The 23798-nt window shown below is 49.9% G+C and overlaps 1 protein-coding gene across 1 annotated transcript in view; it reads right to left on the bottom strand.

Annotated features, from left to right (window-relative positions):
- LOC134039177 (protocadherin Fat 3) overlaps positions 1-23798 on the bottom strand; it is a 50655-nt gene that overhangs the window by 3820 nt on the left and 23037 nt on the right. Inside the window, exons 16-51 of the mRNA XM_062484882.1 lie at positions 23348-23469; positions 22814-22996; positions 22590-22704; positions 22110-22391; positions 21295-21645; positions 20813-20986; positions 19845-20375; positions 19030-19394; positions 18472-18625; positions 17660-17767; positions 17340-17523; positions 16822-17042; positions 16154-16606; positions 15118-15252; positions 14561-14978; positions 14069-14265; positions 13112-13265; positions 12740-12973; positions 12043-12435; positions 11700-11914; positions 11464-11601; positions 10125-10268; positions 9124-9321; positions 8636-8913; positions 7911-8473; positions 7307-7438; positions 7026-7183; positions 6060-6576; positions 5773-5926; positions 4308-4464; positions 3702-4112; positions 3240-3495; positions 2637-2732; positions 1831-1890; positions 586-624; positions 60-125 (exon numbers count right to left, since the gene is read on the bottom strand). Coding sequence (XP_062340866.1) covers positions 60-125; positions 586-624; positions 1831-1890; positions 2637-2732; positions 3240-3495; positions 3702-4112; positions 4308-4464; positions 5773-5926; positions 6060-6576; positions 7026-7183; positions 7307-7438; positions 7911-8473; positions 8636-8913; positions 9124-9321; positions 10125-10268; positions 11464-11601; positions 11700-11914; positions 12043-12435; positions 12740-12973; positions 13112-13265; positions 14069-14265; positions 14561-14978; positions 15118-15252; positions 16154-16606; positions 16822-17042; positions 17340-17523; positions 17660-17767; positions 18472-18625; positions 19030-19394; positions 19845-20375; positions 20813-20986; positions 21295-21645; positions 22110-22391; positions 22590-22704; positions 22814-22996; positions 23348-23469 — 8356 coding nt within the window. The remainder of the gene's footprint in view (positions 1-59; positions 126-585; positions 625-1830; positions 1891-2636; positions 2733-3239; positions 3496-3701; positions 4113-4307; positions 4465-5772; positions 5927-6059; positions 6577-7025; positions 7184-7306; positions 7439-7910; positions 8474-8635; positions 8914-9123; positions 9322-10124; positions 10269-11463; positions 11602-11699; positions 11915-12042; positions 12436-12739; positions 12974-13111; positions 13266-14068; positions 14266-14560; positions 14979-15117; positions 15253-16153; positions 16607-16821; positions 17043-17339; positions 17524-17659; positions 17768-18471; positions 18626-19029; positions 19395-19844; positions 20376-20812; positions 20987-21294; positions 21646-22109; positions 22392-22589; positions 22705-22813; positions 22997-23347; positions 23470-23798) is intronic.

Here is a 23798-nt window from a genome sequence, read left to right as displayed (position 1 = left end):
AGACTTCGAACCCTGAATCCCTCCCTGTGCTTGGAGGAGAACGTGCTAACCGCTCTTACAGTCCACGATGTACTCCTTGACGACCTCCACGCGTATCTCGTCCTGACATCCAACATGGCGGCCAGCTGTGAGCGTGAGAAAACAGTGGCGTAGGAGGGGTGAGAAGGAAGCCTTTGATGAGGAGCAGAACTCAAACAAACACAACAATTAGAGGGTGGTGTGAGTGGATTAATTATGCAAGTGAATATGAGGATGCAAGTGAATCTCAGAGAGCGCAGAGGAGAGGAAGGGGAGAGGACTGGATCTGTCGGAGAAGACACACAAAGCCAAAGCGTGCACACCCGCACGCACACGTACACATACGCACACACACTCCCAAGACTGTGTAGCAAAGCATAAAAACATGACAGGAGGCGGAAGAATGGAGGAAACAGGCGTATGGAAAAAGAGAAAACAGGAAATTATTTCTCCCAGGAAACATATATGGGCTCATGAAATAGAAGTCGGGATTCAAAAAGTTTAGTTAATAGGACACAGATGAGACAGGAGAGGTGAGGCAGAGGAGAGTCCGGGAACATCTGTTACCTGTTCTTCTGTAAGGATGCCCTCCATCCATCTCTGAAACTGAGGGAGAGAAAAAATTGAAATGGGAGAGAAAGAGAGGGAGGGAGGGAGAGAGATAGTGTGTGTGTGTGAGAGAGAGAGAGAGAGAGAGAGAGAGAGAGAGAGAGAGAGAGAGAGAGAGAGAGAGAGAGAGAGAGAGAGAGCATGAAGGCGAGCACTCAATTCAGTATCAACCACCTGCTACTCAATCCCCTCATCATCTTCACAGCACTACCAGACCCCAGTGCATGGTGTAAGCTGAGCTATGTGACAGACAGATGTCCTACTAGGGCAGATGTCTCTCTTCACTACTCGAGCTGGGGAAGGTTGTCCTATGACCTTGCAAACAGATGTTCCCGAGAAACAAATCCACCGGAATTCTGAACTCTGACCCTTGAAATTGTCCCAGTGACGTGTCCCATCTGAGGCTTATAGGACAGGATGAAAACGGACCCTGGATCTTCAGTTCGCATAAATGCTCTGTTAAGGGCCTGTGTTCAGTTTAACGTGTATCACTGCAAATCACATTCCTGGTGTATTCTTGGTATGCATTTCTCAGGGCAATAAAGCCTGCTACTGTTTGGGGGATTTTCTCGAACCAAGTCTGTGTAAAATACGTCTACATTGTTAGTAAGCAAGTAGGGATTTGGTTCAAGTAATGCAACATATCCTTTTAGAGTGTCCCACAGTGGCAATTTCACTAGAGCCCAGATTCCAACACATAAACAGCACAGTCGTTAAGACTAAAGCATGTCAGACCAACCCCTTTCAGAAGCAAGTCATTGTTGACAATGTGGGTATTGTTTACTAACTGGGCACAATGGCTTTATCCAATTTATCACCAAAAGTAAGGATGGCACAGTGGAATACAGTATGACTGGCAGACTGGTTCAAGTAAGCAGGCAAACTTTGCCAACTGGTGTGTCTGGTCTTGCTGTGTTTGTCTGGATAGCGAGCTGGCTGGCTGAATGGCTGACTGTGGTACTTGAAGCTGCTCAGGAGAATATCCTTAAAACAACATGGACTAAGGGGGTTTAAATGGATACCCAGCCTGTGGGAGCACACAGTGGTTCGAGCCAAACACACTTCACTGAGCTCTCACGACTGTGTTCCCAGAAATCCCAGGCAAGAGTAGAGGAGAAAATAGGACAGGATGGAGGAGAGAGAAGAGGTAAGGAGACCAGAGAAGAGAGTTAAGACGGGAGGTGAGGGGTCATTTTCTCATACCTTCATTTTCGATCGAGTCCACAGCATCGTTTACCAGCCGTATGACGGTCACTATGGAGGCTGAGAGAGAAGGAAGTGTGTTCACAAAAAATAAACATGGATACATGGAACCCATTTTGGAGAATATTGCCGTGACTCTGCCAGCCTTCTGGCCTGAAAGTATGTGTGGGATATTAGAAGATATGTGTTCTGGAAGTGGGTCCAGAAATAGGGACATGGAGTTTTCCACAAATAGGGGGCTCATTACTTCCATGATTCTGTTCCCACTCCAGAGATGTAAGTAATCCTAAGTAGTGGATCTGTATCTGTGGGGATAATTAGACAGAAAACACTGACACACACCTCAGACCCGTGCTCTCTCTCTCTCTCTCTCTCTCTCTCTCTCTCTCTCTCTCTCTCTCTCTCTCTCTCTCTCTCTCTCTCTCTCTCTCTCTCTCTCTCTCTCTCTCTCTGTCTCTCTCTCTCTCTCTCACAAACACACACAAACACACTCTCACAGACATGCCTTCCCCTCCCCTCCCTCCCAACACGCGAGCAGAGACACACACACACACACACAGTTAGATGTCACTCCTGGTTATATATAGCCAAGAAGAAACAAAATTAGATGTTTTTGTGTGTGAGGACAGGTTTTACAGGTTTAAAAATGAAAAGTGTGTAATGAACAGAAACTGCTTTTCCTGTGCATCTGACTTAGACTCCACTGTACCTAATAGGAGGGACCTTTTATTCATCGTATGCGCGGAGCCGGGACACCTCATTTGAATGTGTCCCCTCGTGTAATGAAAGAGCGTGAGGCCTCTCACCGTTGTCGTCGAAGGAGTCTGTCGTGAAGGAGCTGAGAGAGTGAGCTTCTGAGGCGCTGTCTGAGAAGCAGGTGATCTCCTCCACCAGGTCCTCCACTGCACACACACACACCACATATACACACACACGCACGTACATACATACAAAGAGAGAGAGAGTGTGTTGTTTTTTGTAAAATAGGATGTGTGTGTATGTTGTGTGTATGTTAGCCATTGCATTCCTAGTTGCCGCGTGGTTAAAGCTTTAGTAATCTCTAACACAAAAAGCTATACATACCATTGTATAATACAATACATCATGTGAGAGCAGACACCGAAGTATTACATAAGGCAGAATAAAATAATTTAAATATATGCAGTTTATATTTGTTGAATATCATAGTAAGATGGGATTGGATGGGGGCTGGACACTAGGGAAAGGAGTGAGTCAGACCCTTAGGCACTGAGGTGCAGGAGCCCGTGTTGTAGTTATCCATTTGAAATGAAGTTTCTCCCCAGGAGACAAATACATAATGAACATATTTAGGAAGAACTGGACACAAATAATGTGTGTGTGTGATGCCAGTTTGTTTGTGTATGTGTGTGTGGGTGTGTATGACTTACCCCGCGGACTGCCAGTTCTCTGTGTTCTCTCTAACTCATAGGCTCTCTGCTCCCACTCCTCCTCCCTTGTATCTCTCTCCCTCTCCATCTCCTCCCCCCTCTCTCCTGCCATCTCCCAGGACACTTTGTGGGAGGGGCTTCGTTCTGAGTGACAGGGTGAGGTCAGGGGCAGATTGGGTGCCACGCTGCATACGGCCACGCCCCTCCGACTGGCCCCTCCCAGGATGTTGGGTAGGTCAGACAGGAAGCTGCTCATCTGCGTAAGAAGAGACGCTTATTTGTCGATTGAACGCACATGGGAGGGCACATATAGTGGAAACACTAAGACACACACCTGAGCAGGAATCGAACCAAGGACCTTCTTGCCGTGTCACCATGTCACAAGCGTCATTACACACAAACAGACATGCATACATCCCAAAGATACATCATTGAAACGTACAGACACACACAGACACACACCTGACTGCCTTCGCTAGAAGTGGTCTTGTCCCCATCAACACTCCGATTCCCCTGGTTTCCCGGGTGACCGGGGAGGGGGGAGTGGGCGGTGGGGCGTACCATGACCTGGGGGGGGCCGGCGGTGCCCACCCCGTCTCCATAGCTACCGCCGCCAGCCCCCGGAGAGCCGCAGACACGGATGGCTTTGAACTCAATCCCATCTGCCCCCATGCCCGTCTTCTGCAGCATGTAACTGGTTTCCGTGGAGACAGCCGAGACCCCCATAACCCCCTGTCCGAGCGTGTTGGGGGCTTTGCTGAAGGACACCTTCTTCCTGAAGGCCATGAAGAGGACGAGGAGTAGGAGGAGGACCAAGATCAGGACCCCGATTCCGATGATCTCACCCGGGCCCAGATAGGACAAGGGCTCCGCCTAGACGGTTTAGGAGAAGCTGTGTCAACCACCTCATACTGCATGCAGGGGTGTGTGTGTGTGTATGCGTGTGTGCATGTGTGTGCATCCACACCTATGTGCTAATTTGTAGTGTATTGGTAGTGTATCGATACACAATGTTACTATAGGATATACACTGTCTACACTGTGTGTGTGTGTGTGTGTATTTTTTACCTTGGTGTCATCTCCAGGCTCCCCGAGGGCCCGCTCTCCACAGAACTGACCCTCAAAGCCCTCGCTGCAGTTGCAGTAGAAGGCTCCGAACGTGTTCACACAAAACCCTCCATTCTCACACTCCTCCCTCTCACACTCGTTCACGTCCTCGTCACATCTGCACGGGCACGGAGAGGGGACAGGAGGAGAGAAAGACACGGAGGGGGAGGAGGAGGAAGCGGAGGAGGAAGTGGAGAAGGAAGTGGAGGAGGAAGTGGAAGAGGAAGTGGAGGAGGAAGCGGAGGAGGAAGCGGAGCAGGAGAGGTGAAGTACATGGTGACGTTAGTGTAACGGGTGTGAACCTGTGAAACTCACTCCTCAGGTATGTAACAGGCCACCCGCGTCAACGACTAGGTAGCTTTTCTTTGGCGTAGCTGGTTGCGGTCGCGCTTGACAAGTCAGAGGTCGTGCGTTCGAGCCCAGCGAGTGGCAAACAACACCTCGTTGTGACGGAGCGTGGCTACGTCTGTTACATACCGTCACATTAGCATGTTCACGCATATTTAGCTAATTGCTGCCTCCCTCCACCATGCCCAGCTCCTCCATATTCCTACTTATTAGAGGATTTATACTACAGTGTGCGCAATATACATTGTTATTGTACATCAGTATGACTCGCAAGCTGCTCCAAAAGGCAGTGAATTTCCCTTCAGTAAAATGTGAAACAAAAAGTCAAACAGGAGTATCCTGACCGAATTATAGAAACAGACAGAATGACAAAAAGCCAAGCAAAGCAAACAAACACAAGCTGTAGCTGTCCTGCAGTTCAGACAGAGGGAAGACAGATGACTCTCTTTTCTTCTCTCCTCTTCTGTCTTTCTCTGGCAACACACACACACAAGCGGGTACACACCCGACCTACATTCCAAGCCTGGCATCCCGCTGGGATGGAGGCAGCGAACACACCGTATTTTCCTTTCAATTATTTCCTCACGTTGACAGGTTTTTAAAGCGTTGTATGAAATTGGTGACAGGAAATTGAAAATAACAGCTATTGCAGAAGAAATTACTACCGATAGTCAATAATTATTATTTTTTGTTTCTTTTGTAATTTATTCAACCTTAATGTCACTTATTAACGCCTAATGCATGTTTTTCATAAGCTTTACTATTTCTTCTTTAAGATCATGTTAATGCTGTTATTCGTTTTTGCATTGATCTGCGAATGGTTTGAGTTTATAGTTCGCTTAACAAGCACCACTGGGTGAGTACGACCAAACAATAAACTGTAATACCTAGTTGATGAAGTGCAGAAAACAATCTCTGGGCCGTAATTCAATTGACAACGCTGATGTGTCGCACATGGCTCGAACACACGCAGACAGCCACGAACACATGTACACAGACATGTACACACAAACACACACACGTTCTCCCTAAAGGTTGGGCGGGGGAGAGAGGAGGAGGGTTGGGTGATTCTACTCACATGAGTCCGACCAGGCCTCTAGCACAACCACAGAGGAAGGTGCTGCCCACAGACTTACAATCCCCTGCGTTCTGACAGGGGTTAGGGATGCATGATGTCAGCTCCACCTCACAGCGCCCTCCAGTGAAGCCTGTGCTGCAACTGCATTCGAAACCTACAGTCACATACAGACGGGTTGAAAAGCTAGGTCACACACAATCCATACATACGTACTTACACACATGAAAAAACCTAACCCTCTATTAGGTCAATAAAAACAGACACAAACACACACACACAAAACACACCCCCAGAGGGCAGGCTGTTGCAGGTGGCTCCGTTTGAGCAGGGCTGGTTGACACAGGGGTCGGGGTAGAGGACGCAGCCCAGCTTCACCTCACTCAGGCCAGCTATCTCAGCATAACGGCTCCTCTTGTTCTGGAGGGGCAGCTCGTTCCCGTTCAGGACCAGAGAACTAAGGCAGCCCTTGAAGCCATCCTGGGCCCTTGGAGGGACCCTAGTCCCTCCTGCCCGCTCCCCGGGCCCCGGCCCCTGACCCTGGCTCTCCGCCTGGCTGCTGGGGGGCCTGACCTGGGCCCCAAAGAAGAAGGAGGAGTCTGAGGCCAGGGGCCACAGGCGTATGGGGGCCCTGGCAGCCCTCCGGCGCTCCACATAGCTGTCGTCCAATGAGAGCAGGGTGTAGTTCTGAGTCAGCTCCAGTGCCACGGCATGCCAGCGTCCATCACTGATTGGTCGGCCCGAGATACCCATGATGCCTAGGGTGTTGTCGCAGTCCTGCTGGAACCACAGGCGCCCCCCTTCGATCTGTAGATGAGACAGAATAATACGCTGTTGTTTGTGTGGGTTTGTTTGTGTGAATGTGTGGTTTGGGTTGATGTGCGTGTGTGTGTTTGCTAGAATTTATGTGTCTGTGTCTCCGTGTCCATACGTGTGTGTTGAATGTGTGTGTTTGTGTACGTCTCTGTCGATATGTGTGAGTGTGTGTGCTGGCATTTATGTCCATGTGTGCCTGACTGAGCTTGCATTTCAGTTGTGTGTGTGTGTGTGTGTTTGCGTCTGTGTGTATGCATATGTGTGTCCCTGCGTGTGTACACGTGTGTGCGTCTGCATGTTTCCCCGCATGTGTATGTATGTCTGCTTGTATCCATGCGTGTGTATGTGTGTGTCTGCATGTGTCCATGCACGTGTCCATGTATGTGTATGTTGGTGTCTACATGTGTCCATGCGTGCGTCCGTGTGTATGTGTCCAGTACCTTGAGCATGGTGCAGGGGTTGGCCCGTGTGAACATGATGACTCCCCTGCTCTGCAGCGTTCTGATCCTCAGCCCCAGCCTAATCTCTCCATCCTGGATGCTGTCAGTCACCCTGTACTTTATGTAGCTGTTCCCCGCAAAATTCAGAGACGTCTGACCTGCAAACACACACACACAAACACACACAAAAACAAAACAAAACACATTGGTGCCATCCTTGATATAAAGAAAGACCAAGAACGTTCTCTGAAGACTGTGTAGTAAAATATCCAGTGTTTCACCTGCACACTCTTCCAGTCTGTTGGCTAGACACTGGCAGACAGAGGGCGCTGTAGGGCCGGAGCGAACACACTGCATGTCCCCTGGACAGGACTGGCCCTCACACTTCTCCAGAGGTGTGGGGCAGGCGCCACCTGTAGGAGGGACCGCAAAATGACATCCTGTTACCTGGCTAATTGTGACTACTGGGGATGGAGGAGGTTGACACCTAAACTAGATTTGCGTGTGTCTGTGTGTGCTTGTGTGTGTGTATTTGCGTGTACATTTACATTTAGTCATTTAGCAGACGCTCTTATCCAGAGCGACTTACAGTAAGTACAGGGACATTCCCCCGAGGCAAGTAGGGTGAAGTGCCTTGCCCGAGGACACAACGTCATTTGGCACGGCCGGGAATCGAACTGGCAACCTTCAGATTACTAGCCCGACTCCCTCACCGCTCAGCCACCTGACTCCCTACATACTGGGTGTGTATCTATACAGGTGTGAATGTATATGTGTATATAAGTGTGGTGTATATGTATATTGGTGTGCATGTGTGTGTATGTGTGTGTATGTATATAAGTGTGTGTGTGTGTACTGTATGTGTGTATAGGTGTGTGTGTTCACCAGGGCAGGAGCAGGTCTCTGTACGTGTGAAGCGCGGTGTCACCAGGCTGAGTCTGTCTGTGTTGTAGGGGGACGCCGGGCGCGCCTCCACTACCAGCCTCGCCTCACACAGCTGCTCCCCGCAGTCCAGCTCCCCAGAGCAGCCCATCCCCACCACCTCCGCCCCCACCAGCGCCCCCCGCAGGGCCCCCCGCCCCCGTGCCAACCGCAGCGCCTGCGCCACCTCCTCCGGGGAGTAGAAACCCCCAGAGTCCCCCTCCACCTCCACCCCCAGCTCCGGTCTATCCACAGCCATCAGCAGGTCCAGGTCGGGGGTGCCCAACACGGGCTGTAGGCCCAGGACATGAAGGGGGTCCTGTTGGCCCGGGGACCAGCCAAGCAGGGAGCGCAGGGTGCCCTGGACCTCGTCCAGGTGGCGGCCGAGCAGCTCCTCGGGGGTTAGGGCGGGGAAGCGGAGCGCCATGGCGCCGCGCAAGAGCTCGTCCGTCACCTGCTCCACCCGCAGCCGCACCTCCGCGATGACGGAGAAACGCCCGTCGCTCACCGTGGCGTTCAGCTGGTAGCTGAGGGGAGACAACAGTTCCTCTCTATGTAACAGACAGGCTTTTAGGGGAGGGGTAAAGATTTCGAAAGAATATCTTTTTGGGATGATCAATAATGCGTGAGGTATGTATATTTGGTGTGTATGTGTTTGTGTACGTGTATGTGTGTATGTGTGTGTTTACCCTCCAGGCTCCAGTCCAGCCATGGCCACTATGCTGCCATCCTGCCTGTTGACCTTGAACATGCTCTTGGGCAGGGGTTTCTGGGTAAACGAGAGCACGTCGGTGACATCGCGGTCCGTGGCGGAGATCCGGCCAATCGGACCACCTGGGAAGACGTCCGTTGCCATGACGATGAACACCTCTAGCGGGTAGACAGTGGGCTTGTATTGGCTGTCCCCGATCACCCTGACAAACACCCAGGACGACGAGGAGAGGCGGGGCTTACCAGAGTCCCTGGCCTGGGAGACATCACACAAACAACAATAAACAAACAATTGATTTACAATAATAACGTATTCACTTTGCACAGGCTTTTATCCGAAGCAAAGAGTACTGGGACGAACTCTTGACCTGCAGTCAAGTGCTCTAACCTCTAAGCTAACCCCCCCCCTCTCCTGTTTATCATGTATCATTCCTAACGTCAACAGCAGAACAGAAAGGACTCGGACCTGGACCTCCAGGGTGAACTCTCTGGTGGCATCGGGTCCGAACACACGGTTGGAGCGCAGCTCCCCCGTCTGGTCCACAGAGAAAGTGTTCCCCTCGTTGCCCGATATGATGCGGAACTCGAACGGAGGGCCGTTCTTTGGCGAGTCCTTATCGGTGACGGACAGCTTGAGCAGGGTGGATCCTGCCGGCTGGTTGAGCTGGAGGGGGGGAGGGGGTAGGGGGTAGGAGAGGGACAGGAGAGTGGATTTTATCACCTGAGCGCAAACCACATATGAGAGTCCAGCCTCCAAGAGGTGTGGATGAGGATCGCTCCCAAGCAAAGACTAAACACTTGACTTCAATGTGCCATGCTGTGTCTTTCGGTGAGCAGGTGTGAGCCCGATGGAAAGAGAGTGACTGGCGAAGGTGGAATTTAAGTCACAGTTCGTCTTGTTTTCTATACTCTGAATGCTGCCTTAGTGCTTAAACCAGCCCCTTTGGCTGCCAATATTCGGAATTATATGTGTAACCCAGGGTCCTGTTCCATAAAGCGAGTTTACCGAACAAGCCAGGCTTATTTTGATTAGTCAGACTTATTTTTCAGTTGAATTGGTTCCATACAGAAATTCAACATACTTCAGTTCCCATAGCAACTTTTGTTGAGAAACTAACGTGGTCCGGGACAGGTTAACTGTCCAAGCTGGCTAAGCGTGGACAGTAACAACTGAGTTGTTCCTTTCTTAGATATATCTTGAGGGATGTTTCTGTCTTTATAATTTTTTATATTGATAGTATAGTCTGACAGGATAGGCAGGAGAGAGAGAGGGGAAGACATGCAGCAAAGGGCCTGGGACGGATTTGAACCCAGGTCCCATAATAAGGCCTCAGCCTATGCGATACTTATTGGGTGAGCGCCTCCATAAGTTGTTGCTTAAAACAGTCCCCAATTTTCTTAGCATGCTTTCAGGAACAGACCCCGGGTCTCTCAGTGGTTGTCACAGCGAGACAGGGTGACCCCTACCTGGATGTTGGCGGTGGCGTTGGGCGGGGAGAAGACAGGAGGGTTGTCATTGACGTCAGACACGTTGATGTTGACGGTGACGGTGGAGGACATGGCGGGGGATCCGCTGTCAAACGCCTGGACCGAGAGAGAGTACTTCGACACCTATACAGACACACACACACACTAGTAAACTTCCTGCTGAAAAAATAACACATACATTTGTTACATCCTGACACAGTAACAGGCTATTTTCTGGCCTACTGAATACCTTTGGCAAAAATGTTCACTTGATGCCAAATGTTGCAGCAAGATTACCGACCAGAACCAGAAAATGCAACCGCATTAAACCTACTCTCGTTTCTCTACACTGGCTTCCAATCCTAGCCAGGGTCGACTTCAAAGTCGTACTCCTAACGTGCAAATCACTCCACGGATTAGCACTGCCCCGATCTCTCAGATCTCCTCGCACCCTATGACCCAACAAGGAAATTACGATCCCAAGACGCCGGATATCTGGTGGTTCCTAACATCAAGAAGGAAACAGCGGGGGGGGGGGGGGGGGGGGGCGTTCTCATTTAGACCTCTTCCCCTCTGGAACAGACTTCCTGCTTCAATCAGAGATTGAAGCACGATCTCAACATCTAAAGCTAGATTAAAAACCTTTTTATTATTTTCTCACGGCTGTTGAAGTGTGTGACTTGAGTGAAGCTAGGTTGTGTTGTGCCGAGTGCTTGTGTGGCACAGCAGGTTACTGCATCGTCTGTCTGTGTTGTACTGCATCCTATGAAATTAGTTAATGTGTTTTACTAGATGAAAAAGATGGGGGGGGGCAGGGCGTACATTTATAGAACTTCTATCCTCTGGAACACACTGCTTCAATCAGGGACGCTGACATTGTTGTTGTGTTTAGCAAAAAATTACAAATCCTCTTTTTAGTCAGCCCTGCGGATGAACTGCTGCACTAGTTCACACTTAACTGGTGGGAACCTTACCCTTACTGTTTTTGCTCATTCCCCGCTCTACCTGGTGTGGGGGGTTGAGTTAATATCTGCTTTAGGCTAGTTTAGGTGCAGTTCTATGGGCATATGTGAAGCCCTCTGTGACATTGCTTGCTATAAAGGGCTGAAAAGGGCTATACAATTAGAATTTGATTGGACTTCAGGGCACTCTGCATTTCAAAACTTTAAGTTGTTTGGAATTCAAACTACAGTATACAGTATATCCAATTATATATCCTGCTATGGTTAAAGGAAAATGTGGTTATTAGCAGTAAGTTAGTTGTGAGTTGTAGTATTTGTTAATTAAAAGTAAATTCATCTAATAAAGCCATGAGTTCTGTTTGGGTGTGTTCCCCTACCAGTTCCCGATCCATACGCTTGTTGACTTTGAGCAGGCCTGTCAGCGGATCGATCGAGAACTGGTTTCCACGGTCACCCTTCAGGATAGAGTAGGTGATGCGGCCATTGACCTGGCTGTCCAAATCCTCAGCCAGCAACTAGAGGAACACAAGAGAAACAGCCTGGTCACATTTACACACACACACAACCAGCAATTGAGACTCTAGATATCAGTAATAATCCTACTGGCGGTTACCCTGGTGATGGTTTGTCCGACTGATGCATCCTCGCTGACCAGGACATTGTAGATGTCCTGACTGAAGGTCGGGGCGTTGTCGTTGACGTCCATAAGCTCAATGGTTACCATGGTAGCAGCGCTGAGGGGAGGGGCTCCGCCGTCCCAGGCCTCCACAGTCAGGAAGTAGTCTTTACACACCTCAAAGTCCAGATCATCAGCTATGGAGATGGAGCCTGCACACACACAAAAGGGAAGTGGGTTGTACTGAGTTACGGTCAACTGTTCATTTTCAGAAAGATGCAAACACTGACACACTGATTGTGTGATATACACACAAACACACACACACAAACACACCCACCCATGGTCCGGTCTATGGTAAACTTCCCCAGCTCGTTCCCGGAGCGTATACTGTAGCTGATCTCCGCGTTGGGACCCATATCAGCACTGCTGGCAGTCACCCTCAACACCTCTGTTCCCAAAGCAACGTCCTCGGGCACGGTGACAGCGTAGTCCCTCCTCAGGAAGACGGGGGCGTTGTCGTTGACGTCCAGCACCACCACGGTCAGCTCCGTCTGGGAGTACAACGCCCCCTGCTGCCCACCCCGGTCCGCCGCTTGGATCCTGACCCTGTAGGAGTCGCGGGTCTCGCGGTCCAGAGGTTTCTCCAGGACCAACACACCCGACACTGGGTCGATGGAGAAGAAGCCGTCGGCCGAGTCCAGCAGGGTGTAGAGCACCATGCGGTTCAGGTCTGTGGGAGGGAGGCGTGCACACACACACACACACATGCACGCACACACGCATGCAAACACACACACACGCATACACACACACGCGAGCACATACACATGTATGCACACATGTACACGCGCACACACAGACACACACAAACATTCATGCACACACACATCCCCACCCATCCACATATATAATAGGCACATGATTAGGTGTACTTTATGTGATCACTTTCACCTGCTAAACAGAGCACATGTGCAATGTAGAACGCATAACCCATCATCATCATCATCATTCTTTTCTACATGCCCCTAGCCCACCTTCGTCAGGGTCGTTAGCTTGCAGTCTGGTCAAGAGAGCTTTAGGGGCGGCATTCTCGTAAACCGTGGCCAGGTATTGGCTGGAAGAAAATCGGGGGGGGTTGTCGTTGATGTCCAAAAGCTTGAGGGAAATCTCAGAACGACAGAAGAGCCCTCCTCCATCGGTTGCCTGGGCAATAAGCTTGTAGCTGGCTGTCTTTTCACGGTCCATGAGGGAGGCTGTCCTTAACTCACCTGGGTTCACACACACACACACAACATCAAAACAAACTGGGTCAATATACTACATCAGGTGTGTTTCATGGCGCCTGATCAGTGAAGTGTAATGCGACATATTCCTCCGTGTGTGTCTGTGTGTGTCTGTGCGTATACCCGTGTTGGCGTCCATAAAGAAGTCTTCCACTCCTATCCCAAACAGTGAGTACTGGATGTCAGCACTAGATCCAGAATCAGCATCTGTAGCCCCCACTGTCAAGATGCCCTTATTCGGAGGAGTATCTTCAGGGAAGGACATGCTGTACACCGCCTGGCACACACACACACATTGTTATGCCATATGGCTTGCCAAAGAGAAACTATTAAATTAAACACGTACCACTGCCCTGTACTGGGCAGATTCCCTATGGCGTAATCATGCAGTGCCACCGCCTAACCCTGACCCTGCTTCAGGCATCCCTATCCAGCTCTCTCCCGGCCCTGCCTAACCATAACACACTCAATTGAGCCCCTAACACTGTAAAAAACTGCCCCAGGTCTAGTCCACCACTCACACCCCCAAATTAAGCCTTTATTGGCAAAAGAAACCTTTTTTCTTTTCCAATGTATGCCAAAGGCTTTCCTCCAGGCCTCCCCATACCTGCCTGTCATTTTGAAAATGTTCTTCTGTTTCTGCTGCTTTGCCTAATCACCTCTCTCTCTCTCCACCCCTCCCCCCCCTCTCTCTCTCTCTCTCTCTCTCTCTCTCTCTCTCTCTCTCTCTCTCTCTCTCTCTCTCTCTCTCTCTCTCTCTATCTATCTATCTCTCTCTCTGTCCTTGCCTCTCAATCTCCCTTACTCTCCACACTCCCTATCTTTCACTTCCTATATTTCTGTCCCTCATTCTCCCCCTCTTATGTCTCTCTCCATGGCTGTCTCTCTATGTCATCTTCTCTCCATGTCCTTACTCTCTACTCTCTCTCTTGTTCTCTCTCTTATTCCCCCTCTCTCTCACTTACTCTATCTCTCTCTCTTATTCCATCCATCTCTCTCTCTCTTCCGGTGCTGATCTCATGCTAATCGTGCACGTCGCTTCTGTAAGCCCAGACCAAACCCTGACCCCTGGCCCCTGACCTGGTTACAGACGGGGCTGTTGTCGTTGGCGTCCATGATGGTGACCTCCACGGCGGTGCGAGTGACGTACAGGCCGTCGCTGGCTGTGATGTTGAGCAGGTACCAGTCCTGCTGTTCTCTGTCCAGCTGGCCGTTCACAAACACCTTCCACTCCCCCTGGACGGGGGCCAGGGCAAACACGCCCCGCGGGTTACCCCCTGGGGGGGGGGGGGAGAGGGAGAGGGGGAGAAGGGGAGAGAGAGAGAGAGAGAGAGAGAGAGAGAGAGAGAGAGAGAGAGACTGACTTGACAAAAATATATTTATTGGGAAGTCAAAACTGCAAGATATCCACCAGTTACATCACAACAGAGATAAATAGAAAGAGGAAGGAAGGTTCATAGCCTAATATTATCAAAAACTGTGATGTCAAGTTGATCTGTCACAAACACCTGTCAATTCTAGACTGCTAGATACCACGTCTCACCAGTGATGTGACAGCTGACCGTATCTCACCAGTGATGTGATAGCTGACCAGTCGACTCTGCTCCGAGCTGTCTCCATCCTTTGTGCTCAGAACAGTCACCACCTCCCCAACTGGGTCGCTCTCCCGCACTGCGCCCCGGTAGAACTCCCTCTCGAAGCGCGGGGGGTTGTCGTTGACGTCCGCCACAGTGACGGTAACCAAGGCGCTGGAGGAGAGAGAGAACAGCTCGCCCAGGTCGGACGCCACCACCATGAAGGTGTAGCTAGGGCAGGCCTCGTGATCCAAGGGGCCCGTGGTGGTGATCCAGCCCGTCTTGCTGTCGATGGCAAACACAGCGCCCGTGTCGATGGAGCGGGTCGGGCTGAAGCTGGCGGCCGAGTCTACTGAGGCCCGGTCGGCTCTGGAGTCCTGGTTCTGGTTGAGCGACGGTCCAATGCTGTATGTGACCTGGTCGGGTCGTATGGAGTGGTCATAGTGAAAATAGAGCATGTAGACTGTCTCACGTCAAACAAACTAGGAATATGAATGATAACCAATCATAATCATAATCTAAATAACAAATAATTTGTGCGAGGTGGGAGCAGACCTGTCCGTTGGAGCCCCAGTCTGGGTCCAGTGCCCGCACCTGCACGACCCTGGTGCCCACCGGCATGCCCTCCATCACCATGGCAACGTAGGAGCTGGTCTCGAAGGACGGCTTGTTATCATTCACATCTAGGATCTGCAGTCAGACAGTACAGAGAGATCAACTGAGCCTCTGTGTCTAAAATGAGATGTCTAAAAAAGTATTTTACAAATGAGTATTCTTCATTGAACTGTATCATATCATAACGTCTTTTATTGTTATAAATTGGACTATCTTGTGAATTCGTAACTACAGGTCAGGAATTACTGATGAGATGTGGGATGTAAAAGAGCCAGCTCTGATTGGTTCATAAGAGGAGAAGAGCTCAGTAACCAGGAACAAGCTCTAATTGGTTCATCAAAGAAGCCTCAAGTAACGCTGGTGGATGAATGTGGAAGATTCATGAAAATATACATAACAAGTTTTTTCATTCATTCCTCATTATGTTCATCAATCATTAATACAAGCTTCTCCTGTGTATGTACAAATGTTTTCAACTATTTATAGAACTAACTTCTACTGTCTGACTGTGTGTCCTTCAATTTGTGTGGAATGTTTGGATGAATGGCTTTTATGCATTTGTTTATCCACTTCAGGACATGGTCAATAGTTTATTTAGGTTCTGTCTAACCTTGGCTCACTGTAGGTGGTGGCCCCAGAGAAAATGGAGGTCCTATCTGGGTCCAGGCCAGATGAGTTATCGACTTGTTCCTTTGTATTGAAATTCCTTGACTATCCTTTTACAATAAAGATGTTCTCTGGCTTATTAACAGATCATTTGCAAAACCACCATGAGTCTCTTTTCTGGCTATTTATTTGACTCTGTATAAATGAATCCTTTCAGATAAATTTACATGTTTTATCTGTTAGTCCCTTTTATTCCTTTCATTAATTTCTTTCTTTCTTTCTGTCTTTTTTTTCTTATCTCTTTGACGATTTGATTTCCCAGAGAAGGTACACTCACGACCTGAGGGGGGCCGTCAGACATCACACCCACCTTAACCTCCACGTCCACCGTGGAAATGGCCTCAATCAGGTCTCGGCGTGTGGTGGCCATCACCTTGAAGCGGAAGATGCTGACCACCTCGTAGTCCAGCGCCACGACCAGGCGGATGAGGCCTGTCTCACGATCCACCAGGAACGTCCCCCCCAAGTTGCTCTCGGGGGTCTCCCCCCCAACCCCACTGAAGGCCCCCGTCTGGCCAGGCCCCAGGTAGACGGAGCCCAGGGCTGTGCCCACGGGGGTGTCCTCAGGGATGGTGAAGGAGTACTGAGGCTGGGTGAATGAGGGCACGAAGGCATCCGGGGGCAGGACATGGATGAAGGCCGACACCAGGGAGTGTTTGACGGGCGTGCCGCAGTCCGTGGCTTTGACGAAGAAGGACAGGATGGTGCCCTGGAGGTGGTCTACACTACCTTTGGTCACCATCCACCCGCTGTCCGGCTCCACCTAGTGGTGGTGGACATCAGACAAATATCCTTGCATTATACATTCAAAATGTCCCAATTAAACATTTATTAGTTTTTCAATTTCACAAAAATAAAATTGAAAAACAAATAAATGTTTCTATCTAGTTTAGCACCCATAGGGACCATTAGATACATTAATAACAGAAAACCAGTAACGGAGAGACAAGTCCGGTGTCCATAAAGTTAAATTCGAACCTCCAAGACGTCGACTAGGGGCAGGCGTGCCTCACTGTAGAGGGAGTAGCTGACCCTTCCATTGGGCCCGGCATCCAGGTCCGTGGCCTGGATCTGGGTGACTAGCGAGCCCTTGGCCACATCCGACTTGATGCTCATCCGGTACTCCACCGCCCGGAAACGTGGAGCATTGTCGTTCTCATCAGCCAGGACGACGCGCACAGTACAGAAGGAGGCACGACCTGGAAGAAAAAGAGAGAAGTTCACATGCACTGTTATTTATCTTCTTCTTTTTTTTTAAGGAAGTCAATGAAGAATTGGTGACTTTATGATTTCTGGGAGAGCACTAAAATATTCTAAGCCACCGATGATATCTCTTCATGCTGCTCAGAAGCACAGAACTATTACAGCTACGCTTACACCTTTAAATCCCCTTTAAGACCAGGATTTGAAAACTCACTGAATGTAAATCCTCCAAATGTGCCTCTCATCCACACTGAAGGTAGACGCCGACACGCTGACAGTGACGGTGAGCTTACCTCCACCGTCTAGAGCCATGACGGTCAAAACTACGTCCTTGTTGAGCGGGTTCTCTCGGTCCAGTTTCTCGGCGGTGGTGATAAGTCCTTCTGGGTTGATTCTGAACTGAGTCTTTCCGAGGTCGTTGATGAAGGAGTAGGCGATCTGACCGAATAAGCCCAAGTCTTCGTCTGTGGCTCGCACCTGAAGTTTAGCAGTGAACGGCACTGTTTACATTACAACAAATCTACAAAGGTTGCATTATGTGTAGAATTTGGTTGATATAGCAGAATATGGTCTCGCTATGGAGTGTTTTTCCTGGTTGGCCTGGGTTTCCTACCTGTATGACTTTTGACCCTGCAGGGGCATTCTCTCTGACCTCAGCCAGGTAGAACCGCTGGCTGAACACAGGGCTGTACAGGTTGGCGCCCAACACACGCACGTTTACCTGGGAACCAAAAAACTCATCACCACTACCATAATCACCTTTACATCACTGTCATCCTGACTTTACTACACCAACACCCATTGTCATCACCAACACAAGCATTTTCATCACCATCCGTTTCATTATCACTATTGTCCCTATCACCGCCATCATCATCAATCTTCAGTATTTACATCATTTATCAATCATTGACATTTATTCATTTAGCAAATGCTTTTATCTAAAGCGACTGACAAACTGTCATCATCATCAGAAGAAGAAATGCTTATTTGTCCATCCACATGACACACTCATGCATGCATGCATGCATGCAGGTAGATGTCACACACACACACGTGTTCTCGACATTGTCCTTCCTCCACGGGTAGGTAGGAGCAGTGGTCAGCCACATTGAGGCGACCTGGGGCCAAGTCCATGTGCTCCCCACATGCCTGGACAGGAGAGTAATCTGTTCTGCATGTTGTTATTTGGGTTCTTTGCGGCACAGGGTCCCATGTGAGCACAGGGAGAACATGCAAACCCCACACATAAAAGCCTGGGAGATAGCCCACCTGAGCACCGGACAGTGCCCCAAGCAGGACTCAAATCCAGAACCCTCTTGCTGTGAGGTGACAGTGCAAGGCCACACTTACAACCATCATCATTCACCCTTATAATCATCATCATCTTCACTATTGTCACTGGTGATGTGTGAGGCAGCCTACCTGTGCGGTGTTGGTGAAGACCCCGTCCGACACAGACACGTTGAGGCGGTAAGATCCCTTCGTGCCCTGCCTGCGCTGGTTGGACAGGATGATCACCCCCGTTTCGGCGTCCATCCCAAACGTCATCCTCTCGTCTCCAGATAGGATGCTGTACCTACAGCCAGACAAACAGGAATGATGAAGGAGGAGCTTCTGGTCCACTTCTTAACACTACAACCACCAACATTCAGCAATATCCCCTAGAACCACCAAGAGGGTCATCTTTACCCCCTGCCGCAACAGCCCCAGCCATCACATAGATGTCATGAAGAAGTAAAATTTTGCTACTAAATTTAGAAACTTTTCTAAGGATGCCATGACTGAAAAAAGGTTAGGAAAAACTGTACGAGATGATTAAGAAACACATTTTAGAAAAATTCATGAAATGAGAGAGGTGTTTAAAAAAGTTTAGTGCATTTCAAAATGCCATGGTGGTAAAGTGTTCCCGTGGCATTGGTTCTATAACGTTATGAACAGTGAGGGGAGCCAGTGGAGAAACTAGCCTGTCCTTTCGCTCACCTCAGTTTGTCGGCGTCACAGATGTCCGCGTCCGACGCCTGAACGCAGGTCACAAAGTGCCTCCGGGGAGCCAGCTCGCTTACGTATGCCTCATACGTCCCCTGGCTGAAAACTGGCGGGTTGTCATTGGTGTCGGTGACCATCACCGTGACGGAGACGTCGCTGCTGAGGGGGGGCTCCCCTTGGTCGGTTGCCCGGATGATGAAGTTGTAACGTTGGGTGACCTCGTAGTCCAGCATGCGCGCGGTGAGGACCGAGCCACTGCTGCTGTCCACGTGGAAGTAGTCGGTGCTGTTGAAGACATCTGACAGGATCTGGTAGCTCACCTCTGCATTCCTCTCAGAGTCCTGGTCCAGAGCTAGCACCTGGACACACGGTAGGGACATCAGGTCAGGCTTAGACTAATGTTAGACTTGGGCTAGACTAGGGTTAGACTACGATTAGATTTGGGTTAGAACAAGATTAGATTTGGGTTAGCAGAATAGGGTTAGATTAGGATTAAAATCAAATTAGATTTGGGTTAAACCAGGAAAACATTTGGGTAAATAAACTAGGGTTAGACTAGGATTAGATTTGGGTTAGACAAGGATTCGATTTGGGTTAGCAGACCAATTTAGGACTAGAAAGCAAAGGACAGGATATGTTGGGATGGCTAACAAGATTAGGTCTGATTTCAGTTGGACCACATTCAGTTAGGATGTAACATTAATAAACACAAATATTGTATGCTTGCACACACACACATGAATGCTCTCTCTCTCTCTCTCTCTCTCTCTCTCTCTCTCTCTCTCTCTCACACACACACATACACACACCTGCAGCACAGCTGTTCCAATCATGGAGTTCTCGGCCAGCGTGGCAGCGTACGCGGCGTTCTGGAACAGCGGTGGGTTGTCGTTGACGTCCAGCACGGCTATGTCCACGTCCACTTCCGACCGAGCCCCTGTCAGAGTGTCCGTTGCCTTCACCGTCAGCCGGTAGTACTGCGTGTTCTCGTAGTCCAGCGGGTACACCACGCGGATGACCCCCGTGTCGAAGCCGATGTCGAACTGCAGCGACGGGTCGCCCTCCATGATGGTGTAGATGACCGTCTGGCCCTCAGGGCTGGTGGCATTGATGCAGAGGACGGCCGCCCCCAATGCCACGTCTTCCCTGACCGTGATGCCGTAGAAGGGCTTGTCGAAGACGGGCATGGCCTTGTTGACGATGGTGATGGGCACCTCCACCTCGCTGGATAGGGAAGGGGAGCCTCCATCCCGGGCCACCACCACCACCTTGTACTCGGCGTTGGATAGGTCCACCTCGAATGACCTCCTCAGGCTTAGCTGACCGGTCTGGGGGTTCACCTATGGGTGGGAGGGGCTAAAATATTAGATGGCGTAGCACTGCACAAAAGTCTTAGGTACACAAGATTTTTTTATTGTTCTTGTCTTTTGTGAGGCAGTATAAAAGTAAAAGTAATATAAAATGTTTGCTTAATCTTTTCATTGCATTATTTCTTTAGATTAAGTTTTTTTTATAATTATTTGTGCTTAAGACTTTTGCAGAGTACTGCAGCTTTTTTAAATGAGATGCAATGACATACAACATCTCAGAATATTATTATGATCATATAAGAAGGCCATAGAGGCATGGAGATATACCACAGCATTCTTTCTGAACCATTTACTGGACAGCACCCCCCACCCCCACCACACACACACACCCAGAAGTCCTGCCTCACCATGGTCCTCAGAAGCACAAGGACCTCCAGAGGGCCCCTTTAAGAACAAGACTCGACTACCTCAAAATTCTTGTGTTCCTCCTTGAGGCTGTAGGTCACCGCCCCGTTGAGGCCTGCGTCCTTGTCGGTGGCCGTCACCCTGAAGATGGCTGAGCCTGGGTCCGCCTCCACCTGCACTGCAGCGTAGTACGGCAGGTTGACAAACTCCGGGGAGCTGTCATTGACATCCTCCACCTGTAGAGGGAGACACCCATTAGAGAGTGTGTGTGTGAGAGAGAGAGAGAGAGAGAGAGAGAGAGAGAGAGAGAGAGAGAGAGAGAGAGAGAGAGAGAGAGAGAGAGAGAGAGAGAGAGAGAGAGAGCGCATGCATGTGGGTGCAAGCATACAGTATACTATAGTTCTGAGGAAGGGAGTGAAGACTTGAGGAGAGTTGAGAGGGTGAGTGCTAAGAGACTTCCAATTGAATTCCTCTGAGATACACACATAAACACATACACAAATACTGCACACACACCTCCCAAAACAGACACGCCTTTCCGTACCTGCACCTGTACAGTAACCCTAGCAACCCTGAGGCGGTCGTACTCGCGGCTGGCCTCGACCACCAGCTCGTAGCTCTCCTGCTCCTCGCGGTTGAAGGGAACCCCCGCTGTCAGGACCACGCCAGACGTGGGTCGGACCGCGAAGCGACCGCCAGCGTTGAGCAGCAGATACTTCAGCGGCTCATTGAGACGGTGTCCGATGGCGTTGACCACGGTGACCACGGTTACGTTGGAGCTGTTCTCTGGGATGGAGGCGGAGTAGAAGGGACGGGTAAAGAGCAGGCCGCTGTCCATGGCCTCTCGGACCAACACGGTGACCAGCGCTGTGCTGGAGAAACGCCCGTCCCACACCTGGAGAGCACATGGCAACGTCACACAGCTGTTCTGGTCACTATCTTCTGTCTGTCTGTCACAACCTTCTGTCAGTCTGTCACAAACTTTTTTCTGTCTGTCCATCCATCCATCAGAACCTTCTGTCTGTCCATCACAATGTTCTGTCTGTCTGTCCATCACAACCTTCTGTCTGTCTGTCAATCACAATGTTCTGTCTGTCTGTCCGTCATAACCTTCTGCATGTCTGTCCATCCGTCCCATCTCTCTGTCTGTCTGTCTGTCTGTCACAATCCTCTATGCCAGTCAACATCAGCTGTACGTCTGTAAGTAAATTCATATCTAGGACTACTATAGAGAGGAAGTCTTGTGATGTGGACCCACAGATGGATGTATTGCCCAGTCTGGAGTGCACCTACAGTGCAGAGAAAAAGTTTAATTCATCAAATGGAAGCGTTAAACCTGGCAGCCGGCCAAACGGTCACCTTGACGTTGAAGCGGTAGCGGTCCTTGAGGAGGTTGCGGTTGGTGAGGGTCAGGATGCCGCTGGAGCGGTCCATGGAGAAGTGCTCCAGGGTGTTGTCTGCCAGCGAGTACACCAGCCCAGAGCTGGCCCCCAGGTCAATGTTGGCCCCGGGGTCGGAGGTCAGGTCGGGGTCGGAGGCCTGGAGTCTCAGAACCTCCACCCCCAGGTAGGTGGGCAGCAGTAGGACTGTCTCGTAGGCCTCCTGGGAGAACTTGGGAGGAGAGTCGTTGATGTTCAGCACCTGGACGAGTGACAGAGGGGTGAGAACTGTTCTGGTTAGATCCCAGTTTGCGTGATGATCGAAATGTCGTTCCGTGAACTGACTGATCAACAGAAGGTGAAGTTAACGTGAATAATGTAAACAACATCGACAAGGCCAAGATGGTGGTAAATTCTGTTGTTTACAGCAATGTAGGCAACTGCGTTCATGTGTGTGTACCTTAATGAACACCTCCGCAGGGCTGTCCGCAGTCCTCTGTGGTTGCCCACTGTCCCTCACATGGACCCTGAAGGAGAACTGGGAGAAGGTCTCGTAGTCCAGAGAAGAGATGGTTCTGCAGGAACACTCACAGTCACTGACCCCAATCCAACACATGGATTTACCAACCGCTCAAATAAACACACATCTCCAAAATGGCGGTCTGCTCTGGCCCCTCCCCCCACCTGATGGAGCCGGTCCCGGAGTCCACGCTGAAGAAGAGGCGAGCGGTTTCCTCGATGATCTGGAAGACCAGCAGGGCGTTGTGGTTGCGGTCGCGGTCGGAGGCCTGGATGACCAGAGGGTTGCCCTCCTCCCCCAGGACCACACTGTTGACAGGGGCAGCCTCGCTTATCACACCCACGTACCTGCAGGGACAGGAGGAGCCACTGAAAGACAATGCCGCAAAGTCGCAAAGACACACACTCAAATGCTAACAGGGAGGTAGAATAAGAGCCGTCTCAGTCAATTCTAGCAGGGAAATTGTCATTTGTCCGATGTATTTAAGCTTGTAGAGCGAACCACATTCATGAAACGACAATCTGTAATTCTAAAGTAAATACAGTAATCGATAATCAATTCTTTTTGTGTGTTTGTGAAAGAAAAACTAAAATGTTTTCATATTAGGCTGAATACAAACACCCCTGAGACTGAGGTTTGAAACCTAGTCCTGACCAGAGCTCAGAATTTCCTGGGATGGTAGAAAGGGTCCAGGTTACCTGGTCTGCTGGAAAACAGGCGGGCTGTCATTCTGGTCTGCCACCTGGACGCTGATACTGGCACTGGCCTCCATCCCTGCCATGCTCCGGGCCCGCACCACCAGAGAGTAGGATGCAGCCCGCTGGCACACACACACACACATGCATGCACACATTCACAAACACACAGACACACACACACACATACATGTGAACACATATACATACACACATACACAAACACACATATACACACACATACAAGAACACACACACACATACACATGTGACTTTGTATAACAGCAGGGGTATAGCGATGAATGCAGAGGCTATGTCGACCATTAAATATGAATTAACTGTAATTTCCTGTTGTACAGTCTACTCTCCAGTGTGGATTAAACAGTCATCTTCATTCATGTCCACGCAGCCAGATGTCTTTAAGTTGCCTATTTTAATTAGCCTATTCATCATT

This window comes from Osmerus eperlanus, chromosome 19 (genome assembly GCF_963692335.1).
Source record: "Osmerus eperlanus chromosome 19, fOsmEpe2.1, whole genome shotgun sequence".
In the NCBI taxonomy this organism is placed as follows: domain Eukaryota; kingdom Metazoa; phylum Chordata; class Actinopteri; order Osmeriformes; family Osmeridae; genus Osmerus; species Osmerus eperlanus.
The sequence above is the reverse complement of the archived record's forward strand: the minus strand, read 5'-3'. Positions and strand labels throughout refer to the sequence as shown.